Genomic DNA, 19,682 nt, shown 5'->3' with positions numbered 1-19,682 from the left:
ATAGGACTAGTAACTGTTTAGGCCTACTAACACGTTACCAAAATGCACTGATTGACAGATCATAACAGTGTGGTGGTCTGAACTAGCTGCGAACCACAGAGCGACCTCGTGAGGAATAATAACCTGTTTCGCGAGACCAACGAGTGAGCAATAACGGGAATTCCCCGCCCTTCCACCCAGAGCGAGGCTGTGTCTCTACCACCGGCATTCCCAGTATGCACCGCGGACAGACCAACAAAAAATAGCCCTGTAACTGAAAGGCCTGAGAAAAAGAACTCGAAAGGAGTAGCGGCTAGCTGATTCATTTCAAACGGTGTTAAAACATAGATAAGATTGCTAACATGTCTGACAACGAGAAACTAGACAACCAGCGACTGAAGAATTTCAAGAACAAGGGTCGCGACTTGGAGGTGAAGTATCTGATTCCGTCGAGGGGTCCCTTTTCATATATGCGCTATTTTGGGGCTGCGCTGTGTGACGTCGTTCGTAATTTTCATGGTCTGGAACTTTGCACCCAGACCAAACCAGGCCTATCTGAACGTCAAATAGACCAAGGCCTTTCTATCAATCCATCCGACTTTCTGAACCAGAATAAAAGTAATCCACAGCACGTGAAACCTCCCCAGCTAACCGAGCTAGCAAACGACTTCCAGTTCCATCTAAGCTAAACTGGTAGCTAGCCAGTCTACAGGCCGTGATAGCAATGGTACACTAACAAACACGCTGTTCTAGCTAGCTATATTTGCTATTCGACAGTCATCTGAAATGTAGTTAGGTAGCTGTCTCAGACAACCCATCCAGTTTGGAGTTGACATACTTAACCACATGTTTTCGAGGGGATAATGTGGTTCTCTAAACGAGATTCGTATCCCCTTCGAACGACTGCGCTAGTCAGCCACCTCCGTGGTTTGGATTAGCTAACGTTAGCTAGCTAATTATGTAGTTAGCTAGCCAGCTATAATGTACCACTCCTCCCCGGCTACAGCTTGCTAGATATGTAATGTAGTTAGCCAACCAATTTACACGCAATTATCAGATGGTATATATCCTTGTAGCCAGTAAGATTTTAAAACTGGTACCTACCGTTGGCTAGCTAACTAATTACCTAAAATAAAAAATTACGCAGTAAAAAAACTAAACTATACTAGCTAACGATAGCTAGCTAAGTTGATCTAGCTAACGTTAGCCACCCAACTGAATTTGTCAATTTAACTTTAGCTTCGTAGTTAGTTGTTCCAAGTGTCAAATGTAATGGTAAATGTTAGCCGCTTACTAGTTGGCAGCTTCTTGAACTAAAAATATTGAATTATGTCTAGTTAGCCAGTACCCGCTGTTGGTAGCTAGCTAGGTTACTAGCTAACCTGCTAGCGTAGCTCATCAATACAATGGCGGAATGTAGCTGGTCAGGGTCCCATTGCAGGCCTTTGCAGACCCATAACGAAAGTTATAGCCATTGTGACGTTAACATTACATTATACTAATCAGTGTTTTCCCTAGCTTTGGAACACATCGGGGGGCTGTGTTTGGTTGGACTCCCAGAGTTGTGAATCCTTCTGATGGGTGGCAACAGAAAGTAAACCTACCACAATATGTAGAGTTCCTAGAGATTATACACATGACTTTATTGATAGGAAACGTTTTTTTTTGGTGAAGCCCGCTATGTTGTGGTAGGGTTATTTTACATCAGATACAGGCTCCCGATGTTGTCCCAAAGCTATTTCCCCCTGGACCGTTCCGGACTGGGTGCAAGGGCACCACACCAACACCCAAGGCTTCTTCAACTTAACTACATTTTTAGTTCAAACTAGTGGAAGCTAAATTATTATAGGCAACCGGAACAGATCATAGAGGAACACGTATACTAGCTGGTATTATGTTTAAGCTAGATGAGGAAAAGTGCCTGCCTCTTTTTAACGATGATGTAAAATGGCTAGTCAATGGCAGGGGCATTGTTTGCAGTGTAAACAAGAATATAACAACTAACATACATAACTAGGCTATATCGCACCACCACATGATGATAGGAGTGCTGATCATATTTGAGTGATGCACTATCTGCCACTTCACTGTGGAGTGGGAGTATAAGAAGGAAATGGGTATGGCCCTTCTAGACAGAAGGAAGAATTTAACTTCGTACTTTCACTATATCATCCAATCATGACAAATGGCCAAAGGCCAGCATTTTATGACAGCAAATTACTTAATTTGTCCTTAAGAAATGTAATGTCTGTCAATCAGGTGCTTGAAAATGGTCCCTCGTATTGCCACCCATTATTAAAATGAGTCCTTACATACAAAACACCAGTAGTTGTGATCTGTGTCTGTCTATGTAAATGAGGTCCGTGTTATGTGAGTGTGAGCTGGTGATTTCAGGCAGTGGTATGGCAGGCTTGTTTTATCACTGTTCCATCAAAGCTGTGGATGAACAATCTGACTCTGAACAGCTCTCACAAATACACATGATGCCATCATCTCATCATATTGGGAGGATAAACATCTCATTTATGTTTTGATTGTGGAAGTATCAACAAATAATCAGGCATACATACAGTGTATATTTGTACTAGGCTAATGTATGGGGTTTCTCCGCTATAGACGATGAGAAGACAGAGGACAGAGGTGGTGGTGGAACTCCGCAAGGTAATTGTTCAACTTCTTTCCTTTAATCTTTGTCAGACGAGATACAAATGCATTTCAATCAGGGTATCAAAGGTGAGTTTAAAGGGATACTTCGGGATTTTGGCAATGAGGCCCTTTATCTACTTACCCAGAGTCAGATGAACTTGTGGGGACCATTTTTATTTCTGTCCTTTCTGATGGTAGTTTGAAGCCAATGCTAAGTAGTGTTAGGGCAATGATTGGAAGTCTATGGTTATCTGCTAACATCTCGAAGTATCCCTTTAAATGCTTGTTTAATAGTTGAACCTGTTGTCATGCTGATGCATGTACATTAAGACCGCTTTCTTGCCCTGCTCTCTGCAGAACAAAAGGGACGAACACCTGCTGAAGAGACGAAACGTGCCCCACGAGGACACCTGCGAAGACTCTGATGCCGACGGAGACTTCAGATCGGTACGTTCTGATTGGCCCTCTGTCATTTTCCTCTGTGATCCTCCAGAGAGCATGGCTTTCTTTCCTTCCTTGAATTAATCACTGGTGTGATAGGGATTAACAGGTGATTTAGATATATGGGTAAGACCGAGTTCCTAGAACTGTTAGCTAAAAAGATATCCACATGCAATCCAAAAAAAATGGGAGGGGACCTCTGGTTGCAATAAAGTATTAACAAAATAGGACTATTAACTGTACTCTATTATTTTATAGAATTTTTTTAAAGGATTTGTAATGTACAATGTTTGGCCCGTCTTGACATTCCTCTCGGACTGATTAGTGTCTCCAGGCACTGCCTGACTAATCACCCTGAGGTGTGGCCACAATGCAAACAAACCATTCCGTTTCCACTGGCCATGTTTGACATAGGCAAAATAAATTGTTCCCTTACCAAGTACTTCCTTTTATCTTGCAGCAAAACACTTCTCTTGAAGCAATAGTACAAGTAAGTGCACTTCCAATTTTGAAACATTTCTTAGACATGGATTTGCTTCCACAGTATGTGATTCTCTGTGTGCTGTTGTTGCAGAATGCCACAAGTGATAACCAGGGAGTTCAGCTGAGTGCCGTGCAGGCTGCAAGGTAGGAACTCTCTCCTCCTACACCCGGCTCTGCTGGTTGCCATGGTGATTCACACTCAAACATGGTTCCAAAACCAATCTCTAGAATGTTGTGGCGTGGCATGTTCTGGAGCATAGCCTTCAAATTATTTCATGGTTTCTGGCGTACATGCTAGACTTAGTTGTGTGGCATTGTCGCTGGTCTTGTGTAATCATTGAGATTGCGTTGTCATGCCTGGAGTCAACAGCACCGGTGTTGTGCAACAACTCAGATGTTTACATTTCACATTCCTTTATTTTATGTTTTGCTGTGTCTTAAGTGCAAGTATGTGTGAATAATGCACATTTTCACCCTGCAGGAAGCTGTTGTCTAGTGACCGTAACCCTCCCATAGATGACCTGATCAAGTCGGGCATTCTCCCCATTCTGGTGCACTGTCTGGACAGAGATGACAAGTAAGCAGGGCTTTACTTTGTTATAATTGCTCTGTGTGTTATATAATAGAAGTGGTTGTGACCTAAGCAGTGTTGCAGTGAATGTAATCTAAGCGTCACTCCACTGAGATTGGATCTCTTTGGATGATGATGAAAGTATGTTGCAATGCAAATGTTTTCATAAACAGATGTGAGGATTGTCAGAACCATTGACGGATGGAATAAGAACCCTTTCCATCGCACTCATTTTCCCCCTCTCCATCCCTCCCCTCTTTCCACCCTTTCTCTTTATACCTCCTCCATCTCATGTCACATCTGCCTCTGTCTCCAGTCCATCTCTACAGTTTGAAGCTGCCTGGGCTTTGACCAACATTGCATCAGGAACCTCAGAGCAGACCCAGGCAGTGGTCCAGTCCAGTAAGTACCAGCTTACAATATCAGTGCCACCGCTGCCAGTACATTCTGGGGGCTACGTGAGATTTTCTATTATCATGCCTACCAGATGTTGGATTTGTAGTTTGTGCCCCTGAATAACAGATTAATTGTAGTCTTTGGTGATGGAGTTAGCTATTAAATATTAATTACAGCATTTCTTCTCCTGCAGATGCTGTGCCACTGTTCCTGAGGCTGCTGCAGTCTCCTCACCAGAATGTGTGTGAGCAGGCGGTCTGGGCCCTGGGAAACATCATAGGTGAGTCTGGATCCTTCTCTGTGTGTCTGGGACCCTCTAACAATAGCGGCTGATTGTGGGAATGGCTCAGGGATTCTCTGTTTGTCTCAAGGCATCATCGGTGAGAGTTTCACAAACAATCTCTGTTCCTAGGCGACGGCCCCCAGTGCAGGGACTATGTGATCAGTCTGGGCGTGGTGAAGCCCCTGCTCTCCTTCATCAGCCCCTCTATCCCCATCACCTTCCTCCGTAACGTCACCTGGGTCATGGTCAACCTCTGCCGCCACAAGGACCCACCGCCACCCATGGAGACCATCCAGGAGGTAAGAGAACTTTCTCATCCTTCAGTCTCTTGACTGTTGATCAACTCATGATGATTATTTGTTTTTAGTTGTTGCCTTACATCCCTTTGCAATTTCTTTATATAATGAATTACGCTATATAAGTTGAATGAATAAAGTTGTGTAATTATTAAAGGTAGACTCAGCAACATGCTGAGAAATTTATGAAAGAACGAGATTATGCTCTAAAAATAGCCCTAAGATCCAAATTAGAGCATTACAGACGTAGGTTTACCATGTTGAGAAATAAGGTGACTGAATGAAATCAGACAGGCCAAGGCAAACTAAATTAACATAATTGGTGAAGCAAAGGGAAATTCTAAACTGTTCTGGGAGAATCTAAAAAGGTTAACGGAAAAACCAGAGTAACACTGCAAAAAGACTAGAAGTCATGGTGAATAACAATCTAACACAGGATGCAGTCGACATAGCAATATCCTTCAATTCCTACTTTATTGACTCTGTCAGGGTACTGACACAGAACCCCTCCACTGGTTTCTTGGGCTCAGTGCTAGTGAATGACGCTCAACCTGCCTTCATCATACGGGAGGTTACTGAGTCAAAGGTGAACAAGGTGATTAGCTCACTAAAGAACTCTAAAGCCAAAGATGTGTTTGGGCTGGACTCTACCTTTCTTAACTACAAAGAGTCACTCATTGGCCCTATTACTAAGGTCACCAACACATCTATTGGTCTCGGGGTGTTTCCAAGGGTATGGAAGTCGGCCATAATAACCGCCACCTTTAAATCGGGTGACCCTGCTGACGTGAGTATACTACCTGTGCTGTCAAAGTGTGTAGCAGAACAACTGATTGCCCACCTCAACAGCCCCTTCACATTACACTCTTTGCAGTTTGGCTTCAGAGCGAAACACTCCACAGAAACGGCCAACTGCTTTCTTCTGGAAAATGTGAAGTCCAAGATGGACAAAGGGGGCGTTGTTGGGGCTGTGTTTCTGGACCAAAGGAAGGCTTTTTATACGGTTAACCATGAGATTCTCAACACAAAATTATCCAAGTTCAACTTTTCCCCCCGATGCCTTGAGATGGATGGAATCATACCTTGAAGGCAGAACTCAGTGTGTCAGATTGAGCAATGAGCTGTCGCCCACTCTTAGCTATGATGTGGGCGTGCCACAAGGGTCAATACTGGGGCACCTCCTGTTCAGCCTGTACATTAATGATCTGCCTTCTGTCTGTACTGGGTCTGAAGTTCAAATGTATGCAGATGATACAGTGATATATGTGCATGCAAAGAGAAAACAACAAGCTGCACAAGAACTCACTACTGTAATGGTCCAGGTTACAAAGTGGCTCAGTGACTCGTGTTTGCTACTCAATGTGGGAAAAAACTGTTTGCATGTTCTTCACAAAGAGGGCAACAGATGCTACTGCGCCAGATGTCTATGTGTCAGGGGAGAAGCTCCAGGTGGTATCTGATTTTAAGTACCTTGGCATCATACTTGATTCCAACCTCTCATTTAAAAAGCATGTGAAAAGGTCATTCAAATAACCAAATTCAACCTAGCTAATTTCCGATTTATAGGAAATTGTTTGACTACAGAGGAAGCAAAACTGTACTTCAAATCTATGATACTCCCCCACTTAACATACTGCTTGACTAGTTGGGCCCAAGCTTGCTGTACAACATTAAAACCTATTCAGTCAGTCTACAAACAGGCTCTCAAAGTGCTTGATAGGAAGCCCAATAGCCATCACTGCTACATCCTCAGAAAGCATGAGCTCTGAGTTGGGAAAATCTTGTGCAATACACCGACGCATGTCTTGTATTCAAGAACCTAAATGGCCTGGCTCCCCCTCCACTCAGTATTTTTGTTAAACAGAAAACCCAAACATATGGCAGCAGATCCACAAGGTCTGCCATGAGAGTTCCCTTACGGAAAAGCACCTTTAGTAAATCCGCTTTCTCTGTGAGAGCTTCCCATGTCTGGAATACACTGCCATCAGACACACACAACTGGACCACATATCACACTTTCACAACATGTATGAAGACATGGCTAAAGGTCAATCAGATTTGTGATCATAATCCCTAGCTGTGTATTGCCGCTTTCCATGTTGTCTGTAGCTTGTGAGGTGTGGAAACACTTTGTTGCTTTTATGAATTTTGTCTTGCTGCTTTTTGATTCTATGTTGCTCTGTCTGTATGCTATGTCTTGCTTGTCCTATGTTGCTATGTGTGTGCTCACTGCTCAATGATAGTCTGTATTGTAATTGTTTTTAATAACCTGCTCAGGGACTGCGGTTGAAAATTAGCCGGCTGGCTAAAACCGGCACTTTTACTGAAACTTTGATTAATGTGCACTGTCCCTGTAAAAATAAAATGACCTCAAACTCCGATGCAGAAAGTTAACAGCATAGTGGGTCAATTTCCGCAACAACTCAGCTCGACTTTTTCATGATTTTTTTTTCTTCATATTTTAACGGACACCCCCCACCAAATGGCTGTTTAAACATAAATATTGTCCATTTGACACATCTCCAGTGGGAATATCCTATTCCTGTCATTTTGTTGGCATCTCTCTCACCAACTCTCTTGCTCGCTCCCTCTTTTCTCTCTCAGATTCTTCCAGCTCTCTGTGTGCTGATCCACCACACTGATGTTAATGTGAGTTCCTCAATCGCTGATTGTATTCAGAAAGACAACCCGATTTAGTAAAAGTTTACATTGATTTCCCCCTTTTTAATAACCACAAGCAGATATTAATGCATGATCTGTATGTTGATGAATTAGTGAATGTTTTGTTTATGGACCTGTGACCCTGTGTGTTGACCCCTGCAGATCCTGGTGGACACGGTGTGGGCTCTGTCCTACCTGACAGACGCGGGCAACGAGCAGATTCAGATGGTCATCGACTCAGGCATTGTGCCCAACCTGGTGCCCCTGCTTAGCCACCAGGAGGTCAAAGTCCAGGTACGGAGACACAGAGATGCCCGTGGAGAAACAGATCTAGGATCAGCTTAGCCCCCCAAGTCTCATCTTCAACGAGAACTGTCCGTAGATCACCGTCTAGGATCAGCTCCATTCAACTCAGTGGGGCTCAGGAAGACAGACACCAACCAAATGGAATGGTTGCTTTTGTAAGGAATGAGCTGTGCCAGACCATAGCTGTGTTTGCAGATGTGATTGAATCAGATAGGTGTGTAAGCAATATGGCGGTGACTTCTCTATGCTCATTAGAAGGATAGGTAGAGTCATCACCACATCACTTACCCATATCAGTTACCTTCAGGTCTGCAAACACTGAAGGGGGCGGGGCAGGGGGTTGTTTTCAGTCAGGTACTTGGAGACCTGTGCACTGCGGTGGTTAGATTAGGGTTTGGAGAAGAGCTCTTGTCCTGAGCTGCAGTGTTTTGATCTGAGATGGGTTCCTGTCTGGCCGGGTTGGGCGTCTGTAAGTCAGTTACTAGGGTGCTTTATGAGTAGTGAGTGATCCTAGGGTGGCAACACATATATTCTAAGTGATTTCAATGGGTCTTTCTCCATTCTGATTGTTTTATACTGTTCAATTCAACATAATTTCAGCATTTTCTGTGTTACCTGCACTCATAATTTCCACGCTGCCAAGTAGGGCTTCACAATATGGGCAAACGATCTAGGCCTTATTTTTAACCAAATGTTGCAATTGTGATTTGACTTTCGATTTAGAGAAACAAGTTGGAATCATGGAAATAGATAGATATTATTCTAATTAGAATATTAACAGTGGGCACTTTAAATACAGTATTTGACGTGACATCGAATTAAATTGTCAGGGAGGAGTAGGAACCAAAGTGTTTTGTTTCGTAGGCGACCCTATAATCTTTAGCTGTGTTGAATGTTTTCGCTTAGTGTCTTCATGCTTTGCGTATTCCTTCTTGATTTAGAAGATACTGTTGCACAAACATGACGATTTAGGTCTACTCGGTCACTGGTAATATCAGGCTGTATAGATAATTACGTTTGCTCTGACTCAGCTTTTTGATGACTCCAATAGCGAAGTAAACTATAACAATGGATGTTAAACACAGCATATCACATTAAACAAACAAAAACATCAAAATATCGTAAAAACCCAAACCAGTCCATGCATCAATACCAGTATATTGTCAAATGCGGTATACCGCCCAGCCCTAGCTGACCCTAGAGATCATGCTGCTCAGGACTTGAATGGGTCTTACTCCTGGCCCTGATGCCTTGTCTGGTGGTTACTGTGCTGATATTCATACTCAAACATTCTTTGGGTGGCGGTTGGTTTGCATACTTTAGTTAGTTGCATGAATGTTTGTTGATGCTTGGAGTTGTTTCTATTGACTGCTATGTGGAACTTGATTGTGTGTTTCTCTAGACTGCTGCACTGCGGGCGGTGGGCAACATAGTGACTGGAACAGATGAACAGACCCAGGTGGTGCTCAACTGTGACGCCCTGGGACACTTCCCCTCTCTCCTTACACACCCCAAGGAGAAGATCAATAAGGTAACAAACACACCATAATACATACACTCTGCACTGCTTCACCTTGTCACAGCACAGCAGCTGTGTCAGTGTGACTGATCATGCTAGAAGTGATGAAATCAGAGACATGGTGCTAGTGTGAATGCTATATGAATGACAGTGAATGGGGATATAACTATTAGTTAGGTACTCGCATCATGGAAGAGCTGGATCAAGGAGACTTCAAGAAGCTGATGGAAATTGCAGTTTGAGTAGATTTTGGGGTGGTCTAGGACGGTGGATAGAGTGTGAGTGCGTTTGTGTGTGTGTGTGTGTGTGTGTAGTATTTGTGGGTGAAGGGTAGTGGGCGCAGAAGACCCATGGGTCTCTGCTGATATCGGAGTGCATCTGAGGCCTGTCACTCAAACAGAGGCCCCTCCCTTTGTGACTGAGCCAATGATTAGGGCCTCACGACCGCCCCTACCCTGTCCCCAGCACCCCATCTCGACCAGGGGCCACAGCTCTGAGCAGGCCCCTGGAGTCTGATCTAGCTCAGTCCACACACCTTTGAATTCCATGTGAACTCCTCACCATTTCTGCAGTCCTCCTGACACGCATGCATACACTCTAGCACACACTGGCTGCTTATTCAGTCTCTGTAAGCCCTGCCTCTCGTACACTACACTTGTGTGTGAGAGTAGTCACACTGGAGTAGTGAGTAGAAGGAGTAGTCACACTGAGTGCTGCTGTTTCTTCTCCCATCCTGCAGGAGGCAGTGTGGTTCCTGTCCAACATCACAGCAGGCAACCAGCAGCAGGTGCAGGCTGTCATTGATGCCAACCTGGTACCCATGATCATCCACCTTCTGGACAAGGTCTGTTTTATCACTTTCACTGCTTCATTCATCTCTTCATCAGAGCTTTCTCTTGCACAAAATTAAGCAGTGATGAGTGTCATATTGGGGAAATATTCATTCAAATGTTTTTGCAGGGAGACTTTGGAACACAGAAAGAAGCAGCCTGGGCCATCAGCAATCTGACAATTAGCGGGAGGAAGGACCAGGTGAGCTCAACTGAGGCCTACCCACTTTACCACATACACCTCACCTGACATCCATACACTCGAATAATAATATATAATGTATTTTGTAAAGCCCCAAGCTGACCCTTCTCCTCCGGTCCTGTAGGTGGCGTACCTGATCCAGCAGCAGGTGATCCCTCCCTTCTGTAACCTGCTGACAGTGAAGGATGCTCAGGTGGTGCAGGTGGTCCTGGACGGCCTCAGCAACATCCTCAAGATGGCTGACGACGAGGCCGAGACCATTGCCAACCTCATCGAGGAGTGTGGAGGTCAGAGCCCAGCCCACTCAGTTACCCCTCAAGCGTCATTGTTCCTCCCAACTGTTTATGTTGAAGTATAGTGTTTATCTCAGTGGCTGTGTAGATTTGACTGCTTGAACCATCTCTCTTCCCTGCCCCTCAGGTCTGGAGAAGGTGGAGCAGCTCCAGAATCATGAGAATGAAGACATCTATAAACTGGCCTATGAAATTATTGATCAGTTCTTCTCATCTGATGATGTAAGTCAGAGCTCTAATATGGCCATGTCTTGGTTGGGGAAGGTACTGCATACTACATTGTGGGGGATGTCTTATTGGTATGGATTGAGTTATTGTCTCATGTTCAGATTGATGAAGACTCCAGCCTGGTTCCGGAGGCGATCCAGGGGGGAACATACGGCTTCAATTCCTCCACCAACGTGCCAACAGAGGGGTTCCAGTTCTAGAAGGCATCTCGGGAGTCTGGAGTTTTGTTTGCGATGCAGCACTCTGTTCAACATAAAACAAATTAGGAGAGAAAGAGAGCGAAAGAGTGTGAGAGAAATTAGATCCATTGTGCTTGGCTCGTGGGATCCGTGGCTGCATCTTATCTGAGAGAAAATGTGTTGATTTCGTTTGGCATTCCAGGGGAACCAGCCCAAATGAAGTTTGAGATGGCGAGTGGGTGTGAGTGAGTGGCTACATGTTGCAAAAAACAAACATCTACATCGAATGCGTTGAGACACGCCGAGTAACTTCCATGTTATTGGAGCGGTCGAAAAAAAACGGAAAACTACTACAATGACGACAAAAAACACGATGTCAGCCCGGGGAGAATCAAATACTTCAAAATCAAGACATTGAGGCAACAAACACAAAAGGAAAACCAACAAAACAAGCGTAAGATGAACCATATGACAATTCTGCGGTCCTCCGACCGGAGGGGGCGCCACCTCCTGTGCGCCCATCCCCCAATCGGCCACGCCATCAGACGTGTGTGTGAATGGACCCATTGTGTATGAATGTCTGGACTCAGTGCTGAGGAGCCAGGTTCATCTCCTCCAACCAGAGGCCCTCGATGGGGCATCTCCCCCCCTCCCCCCGCGGCGGTGGGCAGGGCTAGAGTCCAGCGGGCGTGTGCAAGAGAATGGACGAGTGCCGTGTGTGCGTGTCTGGAGTGTACAAGAAGACTGGATGTGAACGCATGCAGAGAGAAACAAAATACATACAACATAAGAGTAACAAAACCGAGAAGCGCAAACGAAGGAAAATAAGAAGAAATTCTGCCTTCTTATGAGGCAGATACAAATCCCTGAAAGGAAGAACTTTGGAAATGAAAAAACATGTAATCACAAGGGTTTTGTTGTTTTTAATTTGTATTAATTGACACTGGACAACGCTAGGTGGAGCAGCGGGTGCATTGTAGTAAGATGCATTTGGTGGCTTTTCTTTTTGCATCCAGTGTGTACAATTTTTATTTTCTGCTTTTACTTTCATTGCTTATGTGAGGTGATTAATAAGGATCATAATTCCACCTCCCCACATTAACCATACCTTTGCACCAGATCTGGGTTTGATGCTGTGAAATTCTGACATCATCATTATTGTCAACCAAATGACTTGTGTACTCCCCTAGCATGATTTAATGTTTTTTCTTTCTCTTGAAGCGAAAATCACTGCTTTTGCGGTATTGTTGCCATAGCTTTGACTTATCACAAGGGGAAATTAAAAATTGCCATTTTATGTAACTTTGATTCATAACCTTAGCATGTACTAAGCTATAGCACAGTTCATTTGAGGGGTTTTTAGTTTCTTTAGGCTGTGTACACAGTGTATTTTTTGTTTGTTTTGTAAACTGCTGTTTAAATGTTACCTGTCTCCCCCTACTGACTTAAGTTTCTGATTTGAAGATAAATCTGAACAGTTTTGCACATGTACTGCAGAGTGAGAGGCCTGAAGTCGTTCAAAAGGTGTGATTAGACTCATCAGAGCTGCTAACACCTTCAACAATATGCATCATCCAACCACAAGCTTTGTTTTATATTCAGTAGTAGCCATAATCAACTCGCGTTGAGACATATTTTTAGGGAATTTGGAGGAAAACCCTAAAAAAAATTAAATGAGTAGGGGTAATAATTATTCTGTCTGGGGCACCCCTAGATTGGGGAAAGGTAAGTATCGGTGATTGGACCCCCTAGCCTCGACAGGGTGGCTCAATGATAAATGTTGAGCCTTATTCCTTGACCTAAGAGAACTCATGAACAAGTTTGCTGTACCTCCCAACCCCTTGCTCCTGCCCCGTTTTCCATTTAGGTGCCCAATTTCCCCCCATTTTTCTTTGTGTTAATTTGAAAAAAGACTGTAGAAATTGATTACACTTTGTGGTCATCATAACCTTCTGTTGAACATAGTTTTTTTTTTTCAGCATTCCTTGTTAGCAAATATGTGGTTTCAAAAAAATAAAAATGAAATGGTGGTTAACCTGTTGAGTTGGATCTACAGGCTAGATTATCTTCAAGAAAATAAATAGTGAAACCCACAGGTATGGTCTGTTTCTTGTCTTTTAATTAATGGTTAATGTATACTGTAGTAGGCTTATGCCTGTTGCCTCTGCAGTTTCATTGAGGATGTTCTGTCATTTGCAGCATTTTATTCTTCCTTTGATGCTGTGCTATGGTGAAAGAAGTATTGCTTTGATATATATATATATATATATAATAGGAACACCAAACAATGACTACCTACATCTCATCTGCCCAGACCCGCATGCTCAGGCCCCCATTCCTTTTTGTCTCCAAGCTGAGTGATGAGAAGAGAATCGTCCGGTCCATCCATTGGGTATCTCGCAACACCCCCATCGTCAGTTACTTTGTAATAGTGTACTTTATTTACATTTGAGGCACATGATAGGAAAAAGGCTGTAAATCGCATGCGCACTGGGATACTATAGTCTGGGACCAGACCGAGGACAGGACGCGAGCAAGAGGAGGATCTTCGGCAAGTATTTTCCAAGTCCGGGCATCGGTGAGCGTTTTGAAAATAAAACACATACTGTACTTTCTGAAATTAAAAAGCTAGGCTTTATCAATCGTGTCTATCATGAAGTTTGCAACAGTGAGTTTTTGATTTAGAAATAACAAGCGAAGTAGCCTTGCTGAAATGCAGACTGGTATCACGGTTGTTTTCTTTCAAACGTAAACACTTCCGGCAGCATTTTCTACAGTGTCTTCGGGCTTTTGTTTTGTTTAAGATATTATTCATGGTAGAATTGAGTGTGCCCGAAGTCCATGTTATAGGCTATATTCTATTGTTGTACATTGTCAACAGTGCCGCACAAACAGGAAGGTAAAAAAACACGTGTAGCCTAATTTGTGATAAATCCAAATTAATCTCAAAACACCAAATATCATTCTGGATAGACGGCTGTCATTTTCACGTTATTTCAGCAAGAACAGTGTCACTCCGGTGTTTGGGAGGATCACGTGAGCATCTATCTGTCTGCAATCTAACCTGAGGTGCCGGGTCTTGTACAGTTACATTTTATTGCAGCCTGCCACCAAAATGAGTGGGCTCTTACAACCCCCCACATTATCAATGTAATACATTTACTAGTAGTCTTGACCTCTGCTAGGTGGAGCTGTTAGTGTTTCCAATACTTATGTTACATTTCAGGCAATTGCACTACACTAGCCAAACCGACTGTATTATACTGTAGTTGGGCAACCTGTCCCAGGAAAACCACTCTAGTCATTATGTAACCAGGGCTGGCTTGCAACATAAGCGGTTGCTCAGGGCCCTCAGCCGCTTTTTTTTTTAGGAACTGTGGTTGGCAATTTACTGTTGAGAGTTAGAATAGTAGAATACACAAGGTGCATGTTTGAAATGTGGTTTTGAATCCGCAGATTAATTGTTTTGTCAGTCATTCAATAAGCCAAACAGCTAACAATTTTTAGATTGGTAAATTAGCCTATCCAGTAATCTAAACTTGTAATAATCATGGCTGAATATTGACTGGGCACACAGGGCACATGTCCAGGGGCCCTGACCTGCAGGGGGCCCCCATTGATTTAGCTAGTCACTCTCACTCAGATATCATGGCATATGTCATAGAAAAATGTGTAGAATTGCAGGAAATTAACATAACATGTAAATGTTTCTCTGCTATAAATAGGGGAGGACACTTATTTTTGCCCACTTGGTCGGGGCCTCCCGACAAAATCTTGCTTAGGACCCCCAAAAGGCTAGAGCCGGCCCTGTATATAACAATATTACACTAACCATATTGCATCACCATTTGAATTAATTATTGTTCTGAAACAATTCTCATGTGGCTCTCAATGTTGTTCATCTCAGTCAACCAGCGTTATTCATTATGTGTGATGTATGCAGCAGAGCAATGTGCAAGTGGCAATAATTGTAGTGCCCTACAAACCTATACACAGTAGAAACTGCTGATCATCCGGTCAGACTGAAATAGCTTCTAGCGGTGAGGTGGGAGTCATCTGGTGTGAAGTCGTAATCCGCTGCTGTCCAGGTTTGGAGGTACTGTTTTGGCACTCTTGTGTAAATATGCTAGAAGGCCACATAAGTATCGACCACTAAACTTTGCAGGTTGTCAGGAAGTGACTCCACCCGTGTGTAACTGTTGATGAATCATTATGATGAACTTAATACTCATCACCAGCAATTAGATTGCAAATATTAAGCCAAGTGGGTTTGGAGTCTTTGTCAGGACAAATCAAACCTTTGATCTTCACTCTTGATTTAGAACACTCTAGTGTTTTCCTCTCTTCCAATTACAGGCTAAACGATGCATTAAATGACAAGGGCAGCAACAAGCCAGGTACACAGAGCATCATTGTCCCATCACCCTACCATGGATAACCTAGAAGAGGACCTGACATGTTCTGTGTGCTATTCCCTCTTTGCTGATCCTCGGGTCCTGCCCTGCTCCCACACCTTCTGTAAGTCCTGCTTGGACAACGTACTCCAAGTCTCTGCAGTCTATTCAATCTGGCGTCCGCTGCGGCTCCCACTCAAGTGCCCCAACTGCCGCAGTGTGGTAGAGCTCCCGCCTACAGGTGTTGATGCATTGCCCATAAATGTCTCCCTCCGCGCCATCATTGAGAAGGTAACCATTTGTTTAATACTTTTTGATCTTAGGGGACAGTCACAATCGGGGAATATCTTAATAGGGTACAGTATAATGAAGGGGTATATCATTTATTTTAATCCCATCGTTACCTGTCAGTTCCAGAAGGACAGCCAACCACAGCCCCCCTCCTGCCCTGAGCACCACCGACAGCCCCTCAACATCTACTGTGTCCAGGACCGCCAGCTCATCTGTGGCTTCTGCCTAACAGTGGGCCAGCACCAGGGACACCCCATTGATGACCTGCAGGCAGCCTTCATCAGGGAAAGGCAGGCACCCGCTCACCTACTGAGGAGGCTCTCAGACCACCGCTGGGCAGAGGTGATTTGTCAGTAATAATGGATTTAATGCATTTGAGCAAATGACCATTTCTGGGTAGGTAACCTAAAGTGTTATTTCCTGAAGGTGTGTGAGCTGGGGGAGCAGTTGGATCAGGAGAAGGCCAGCTGCGAGGGCCTAGTGAGGCAGGACCGGCAGGCCGTGGAACAGTACTTCCAGGGGCTGGAGCTGGTGCTTGCCAGGAAGAAAGAGGCATTCATGGGGGCCCTGGACACCGCAAGCATGGAGGTGTCGCTGGCCTACAATCCACTCATCCAGAGGCTGAAGGAGCTGCAGGTAAGTATAGCCTGGGGTTGGGCGTTGTCATGACATCACTTCCTCACCTTTGATTTTCTATTATGGTGCCACCCTTCCCCACAGGAGGAGCAGCTGGACTTGTTGTCTCTGGGCTCAGCTGTGGAAGATGAAGACTCCCCCCTGGTGTTCCTGGAGAAGGTGCATCTGTTCCGGGAGAGGGTGGAGGCACTGGTAAATGCCACCCTGCCTGAAGTCACATCCCTCACTATCACCCCCCGTGCTGCTGAGTACCTGGAGCAGCACTGGGTGGGGGTGACCATCGGAGGGCTGGAGGAAGGGCCGGTGCCTCGGGTCTGCTGCTGTGCCAAGCCCACCATTCTGGAGATGGTTCTTAGGACAGAGACCGGGAGTCAACCTGGAGGCTGGGTCCGTGATCTGTGGCAGCAGCTCCATCCCACTCCCCCAGTGGTGCTCCTGGGGATGCTGCTGCTCCTGGCGGCAGTGTGGGTGAATCCTGTTGGCGGAGCATCTCTGGGATTCTCCTTGCTGTCCCAGCTCAGTCAGATGGTGCACGGCCTGAGTAGCGAACTGACCACCTCACTATGGGAGACAACAGGCTTTCTGTATGCACAGACAGGGGAGGTGGTGTGGAGGTACAGCTCTGCCCTCTCCACACTGGGGGAGAACACCTACCAGCAGCTGGCATCCCTCTACAAGACCCTCAGCACCTGACTCTTCACTTCAGGAAGGACCCCAGCTCCTTGTGACATAAGGTCTTAATGTCACCTGTTACACTCCTTTGGTTGGGAATTGACACCAACTGTGCCTAGCGATTGGAACTTTCCTGATGCAGCAGGATACAGTTGACAGAAAACACAGGTGTTACTTCTGGGACTAACCCTGACCCCAGCTAAAGCTTATCACAGGAAGATACTGCCTCATGTACCAGAAAATGAAAAACCATGATATGCATTCAGAAGATTGAAAACAGTTATTTACATTTTCATTGGTACTGGTCCCCCATGGGAATTGAATCCACAACCCTGGCATTGCAAGTGCCATGTTCTACCAACTAAGCCAGACAGGTTTATATACACTGCTCAAAAAAATAAAGGGAACACTTAAACAACACAATGTAACTCAAGTCAATCACACTTCTGTGAAATCAAACTGTCCACTTAGGAAGCAGCACTGATTGACAATACATTTCACATGCTGTTGTGCAAATGGAATAGACAACAGATGGAAATTATAGGCATTTAGCAAGACACCCCCAATAAAGGAGTGGTTCTGCAGGTGGTGACCACAGACCACTTCTCACTTCATATGCTTCCTGGCTGATGTTTTGGTCACTTTTGAATGCTGGCGGTGCTTTCACTCTAGTGGTAGAATGAGACGGAGTCTACAATCCACACAAGTGGCTCAGGTAGTGCAGCTCATCCAGGATGGAACATCAATGCGAGATGTGGCAAGAAGGTTTGCTGTGTCTGTCAGCGTAGTGTCCAGAGCATGAAGGCGCTACCAGGAGACAGGCCAGTACATCAGGAGATGTGGAGGAGGGCAACAACCCAGCAGCAGGACCGCTACCTCCGCCTTTGTGCAAGGAGGAGCAGGAAGAGCACTGCCAGAGCCCTGCAAAATGACCTCCAGCAGGCCACAAATGTGCATGTGTCTGCTCAAACGGTCAGAAACATACTCCATGAGGGTGGTATGAGGGCCCGACGTCCACAGGTGGGGGTTGTGCTTACAGCCCAACACCGTGCAGGACGTTTGGCATTTGCCTGAGAAGATTGGCAAATTCGCCACTGGCGCCCTGTGCTCTTCACAGATGAAAGCAGGTTCACACTGAGCACATGTGACAGACGTGACAGTCTGGAGACGCCTTGGAGACTATTCTGCTGCCTGCAACATCCTCCGGTTTGGCGGTGGGTCAGCATTTCTTTGGTGGGCCGCACAGCCCTCCATGTGCTCGCCAGAGGTAGCCTGACTGCCATTAGGTACCGAGATGAGATCCTCAGACCCCTCGTGAGACCATATGCTGGTGCGGTTGGCCCTGGGTTCCTCCTAATGCAAGACAATGCTAGACCTTGTGTGTCAGCAGTTCCTGCAAGAGGAAGGCATTAATGCTATGGACTGGCCTGCCCGTTCCCGACCTGAATCCAATTGAGCACATCTGGGACATCATGTCTCGCTCCGTCCACCAACGCCACGTTGCACCAGACTGTCCAGGAGTTGGCGGATGCTTTAGTCCAGGTCTGGGAGGAGATCCCTCAGGAGACCATCCGCCACCTCATCAGGAGCATGCCCAGGCGTTGTAGGGAGGTCATACAGGCACGTGGAGGCCACACACACTGCCTCATTTTGACTTGTTTTAAGGACATTACAGGCTGATCCAACTTTGATGTAGTGTGGTTTTCCACTTTGAGTGAGACTCCAAATCCAGTCCTCCATGTGTTGATCAGTGTGATTTTGTCAGCACATTAAACTATGTAAAGAAAAGTATTTAATAAGAATATTTCATTCATTCGGATCTAGGATGTGTTATTTTAGTTCCCTTTATTTTTTGGAGCAGTGTATAACCACGAGCCTTAAATACTTCATATGCCTTAACAAATGTAACATTTTCAGAACCTTATGCACAGCTTTTTCAAGACATTCTATAGCCCTACAGGACTTTTTCCCCAGCTATTTAACCTTCACCAGAATATCCTTCTGTTAAATCAAGTACCGATTCTGTATGTAAACTACAATAATCGTGACACCTGTCAGAATTAAATAAAAATGGGAGGACGGGATGAGTGGATTGAGTGTTGCTCCAGAGATACCAATTGTAGTGCATTAGCGCTTGTGAGGAAGTGGTTCAGTAGGTTCATTGCATAACCAGTGCTTGCAAGAATTGTCAATGAGGCGTGAAATTCATATAATTTCTCTCTCAGCTCCTCGCTGTTGACCATATAGCCAGTCTTCATGTGTTCAAGATGGAAGACCTATAGCGCATTGTGATAGTACTTCCCCTCAAGTCTTCCAGTGCAACATGTCCCATTTAGGGTTACAGAATATTTCATTGAGTCAAGTTATAGTATTCAA

General features: G+C 44.9%; 2 protein-coding genes across 2 annotated transcripts; both read left to right on the top strand.

Annotated features, from left to right (window-relative positions):
• Positions 1-103: 103 nt before the first annotated feature.
• Positions 104-13,406, top strand: LOC118397351 (importin subunit alpha-3-like). Its single transcript, XM_035792008.2, has 17 exons — positions 104-410; positions 2,596-2,640; positions 2,983-3,072; positions 3,527-3,556; positions 3,641-3,693; positions 4,031-4,126; positions 4,437-4,522; positions 4,710-4,796; positions 4,929-5,098; positions 7,700-7,744; positions 7,919-8,050; positions 9,465-9,593; positions 10,321-10,425; positions 10,542-10,613; positions 10,738-10,900; positions 11,034-11,128; positions 11,236-13,406. The coding sequence occupies exons 1-17, from the start codon at positions 342-344 to the stop codon at positions 11,332-11,334; spliced, it is 1,566 nt and encodes a 521-aa protein (XP_035647901.1). The 5' UTR covers positions 104-341; the 3' UTR covers positions 11,335-13,406.
• Positions 13,407-13,792: 386 nt separating this feature from the next.
• On the top strand, positions 13,793-19,390 carry trim59 (tripartite motif containing 59). The gene is made up of 5 exons (XM_035792007.2): positions 13,793-13,891; positions 15,670-15,998; positions 16,119-16,340; positions 16,425-16,634; positions 16,719-19,390. Exons 2-5 carry the CDS (start codon positions 15,687-15,689, stop codon positions 17,325-17,327), a joined length of 1,353 nt encoding a protein of 450 aa, XP_035647900.1. The 5' UTR covers positions 13,793-13,891; positions 15,670-15,686; the 3' UTR covers positions 17,328-19,390.
• Positions 19,391-19,682: the final 292 nt, after the last annotated feature.

This window comes from Oncorhynchus keta, chromosome 18, assembly GCF_023373465.1.
Source record: "Oncorhynchus keta strain PuntledgeMale-10-30-2019 chromosome 18, Oket_V2, whole genome shotgun sequence".
NCBI classification, from domain to species: domain Eukaryota; kingdom Metazoa; phylum Chordata; class Actinopteri; order Salmoniformes; family Salmonidae; genus Oncorhynchus; species Oncorhynchus keta.
Note: the sequence above shows the minus strand (reverse complement) of the source record. Positions and strands in the feature narration are given on the sequence as shown.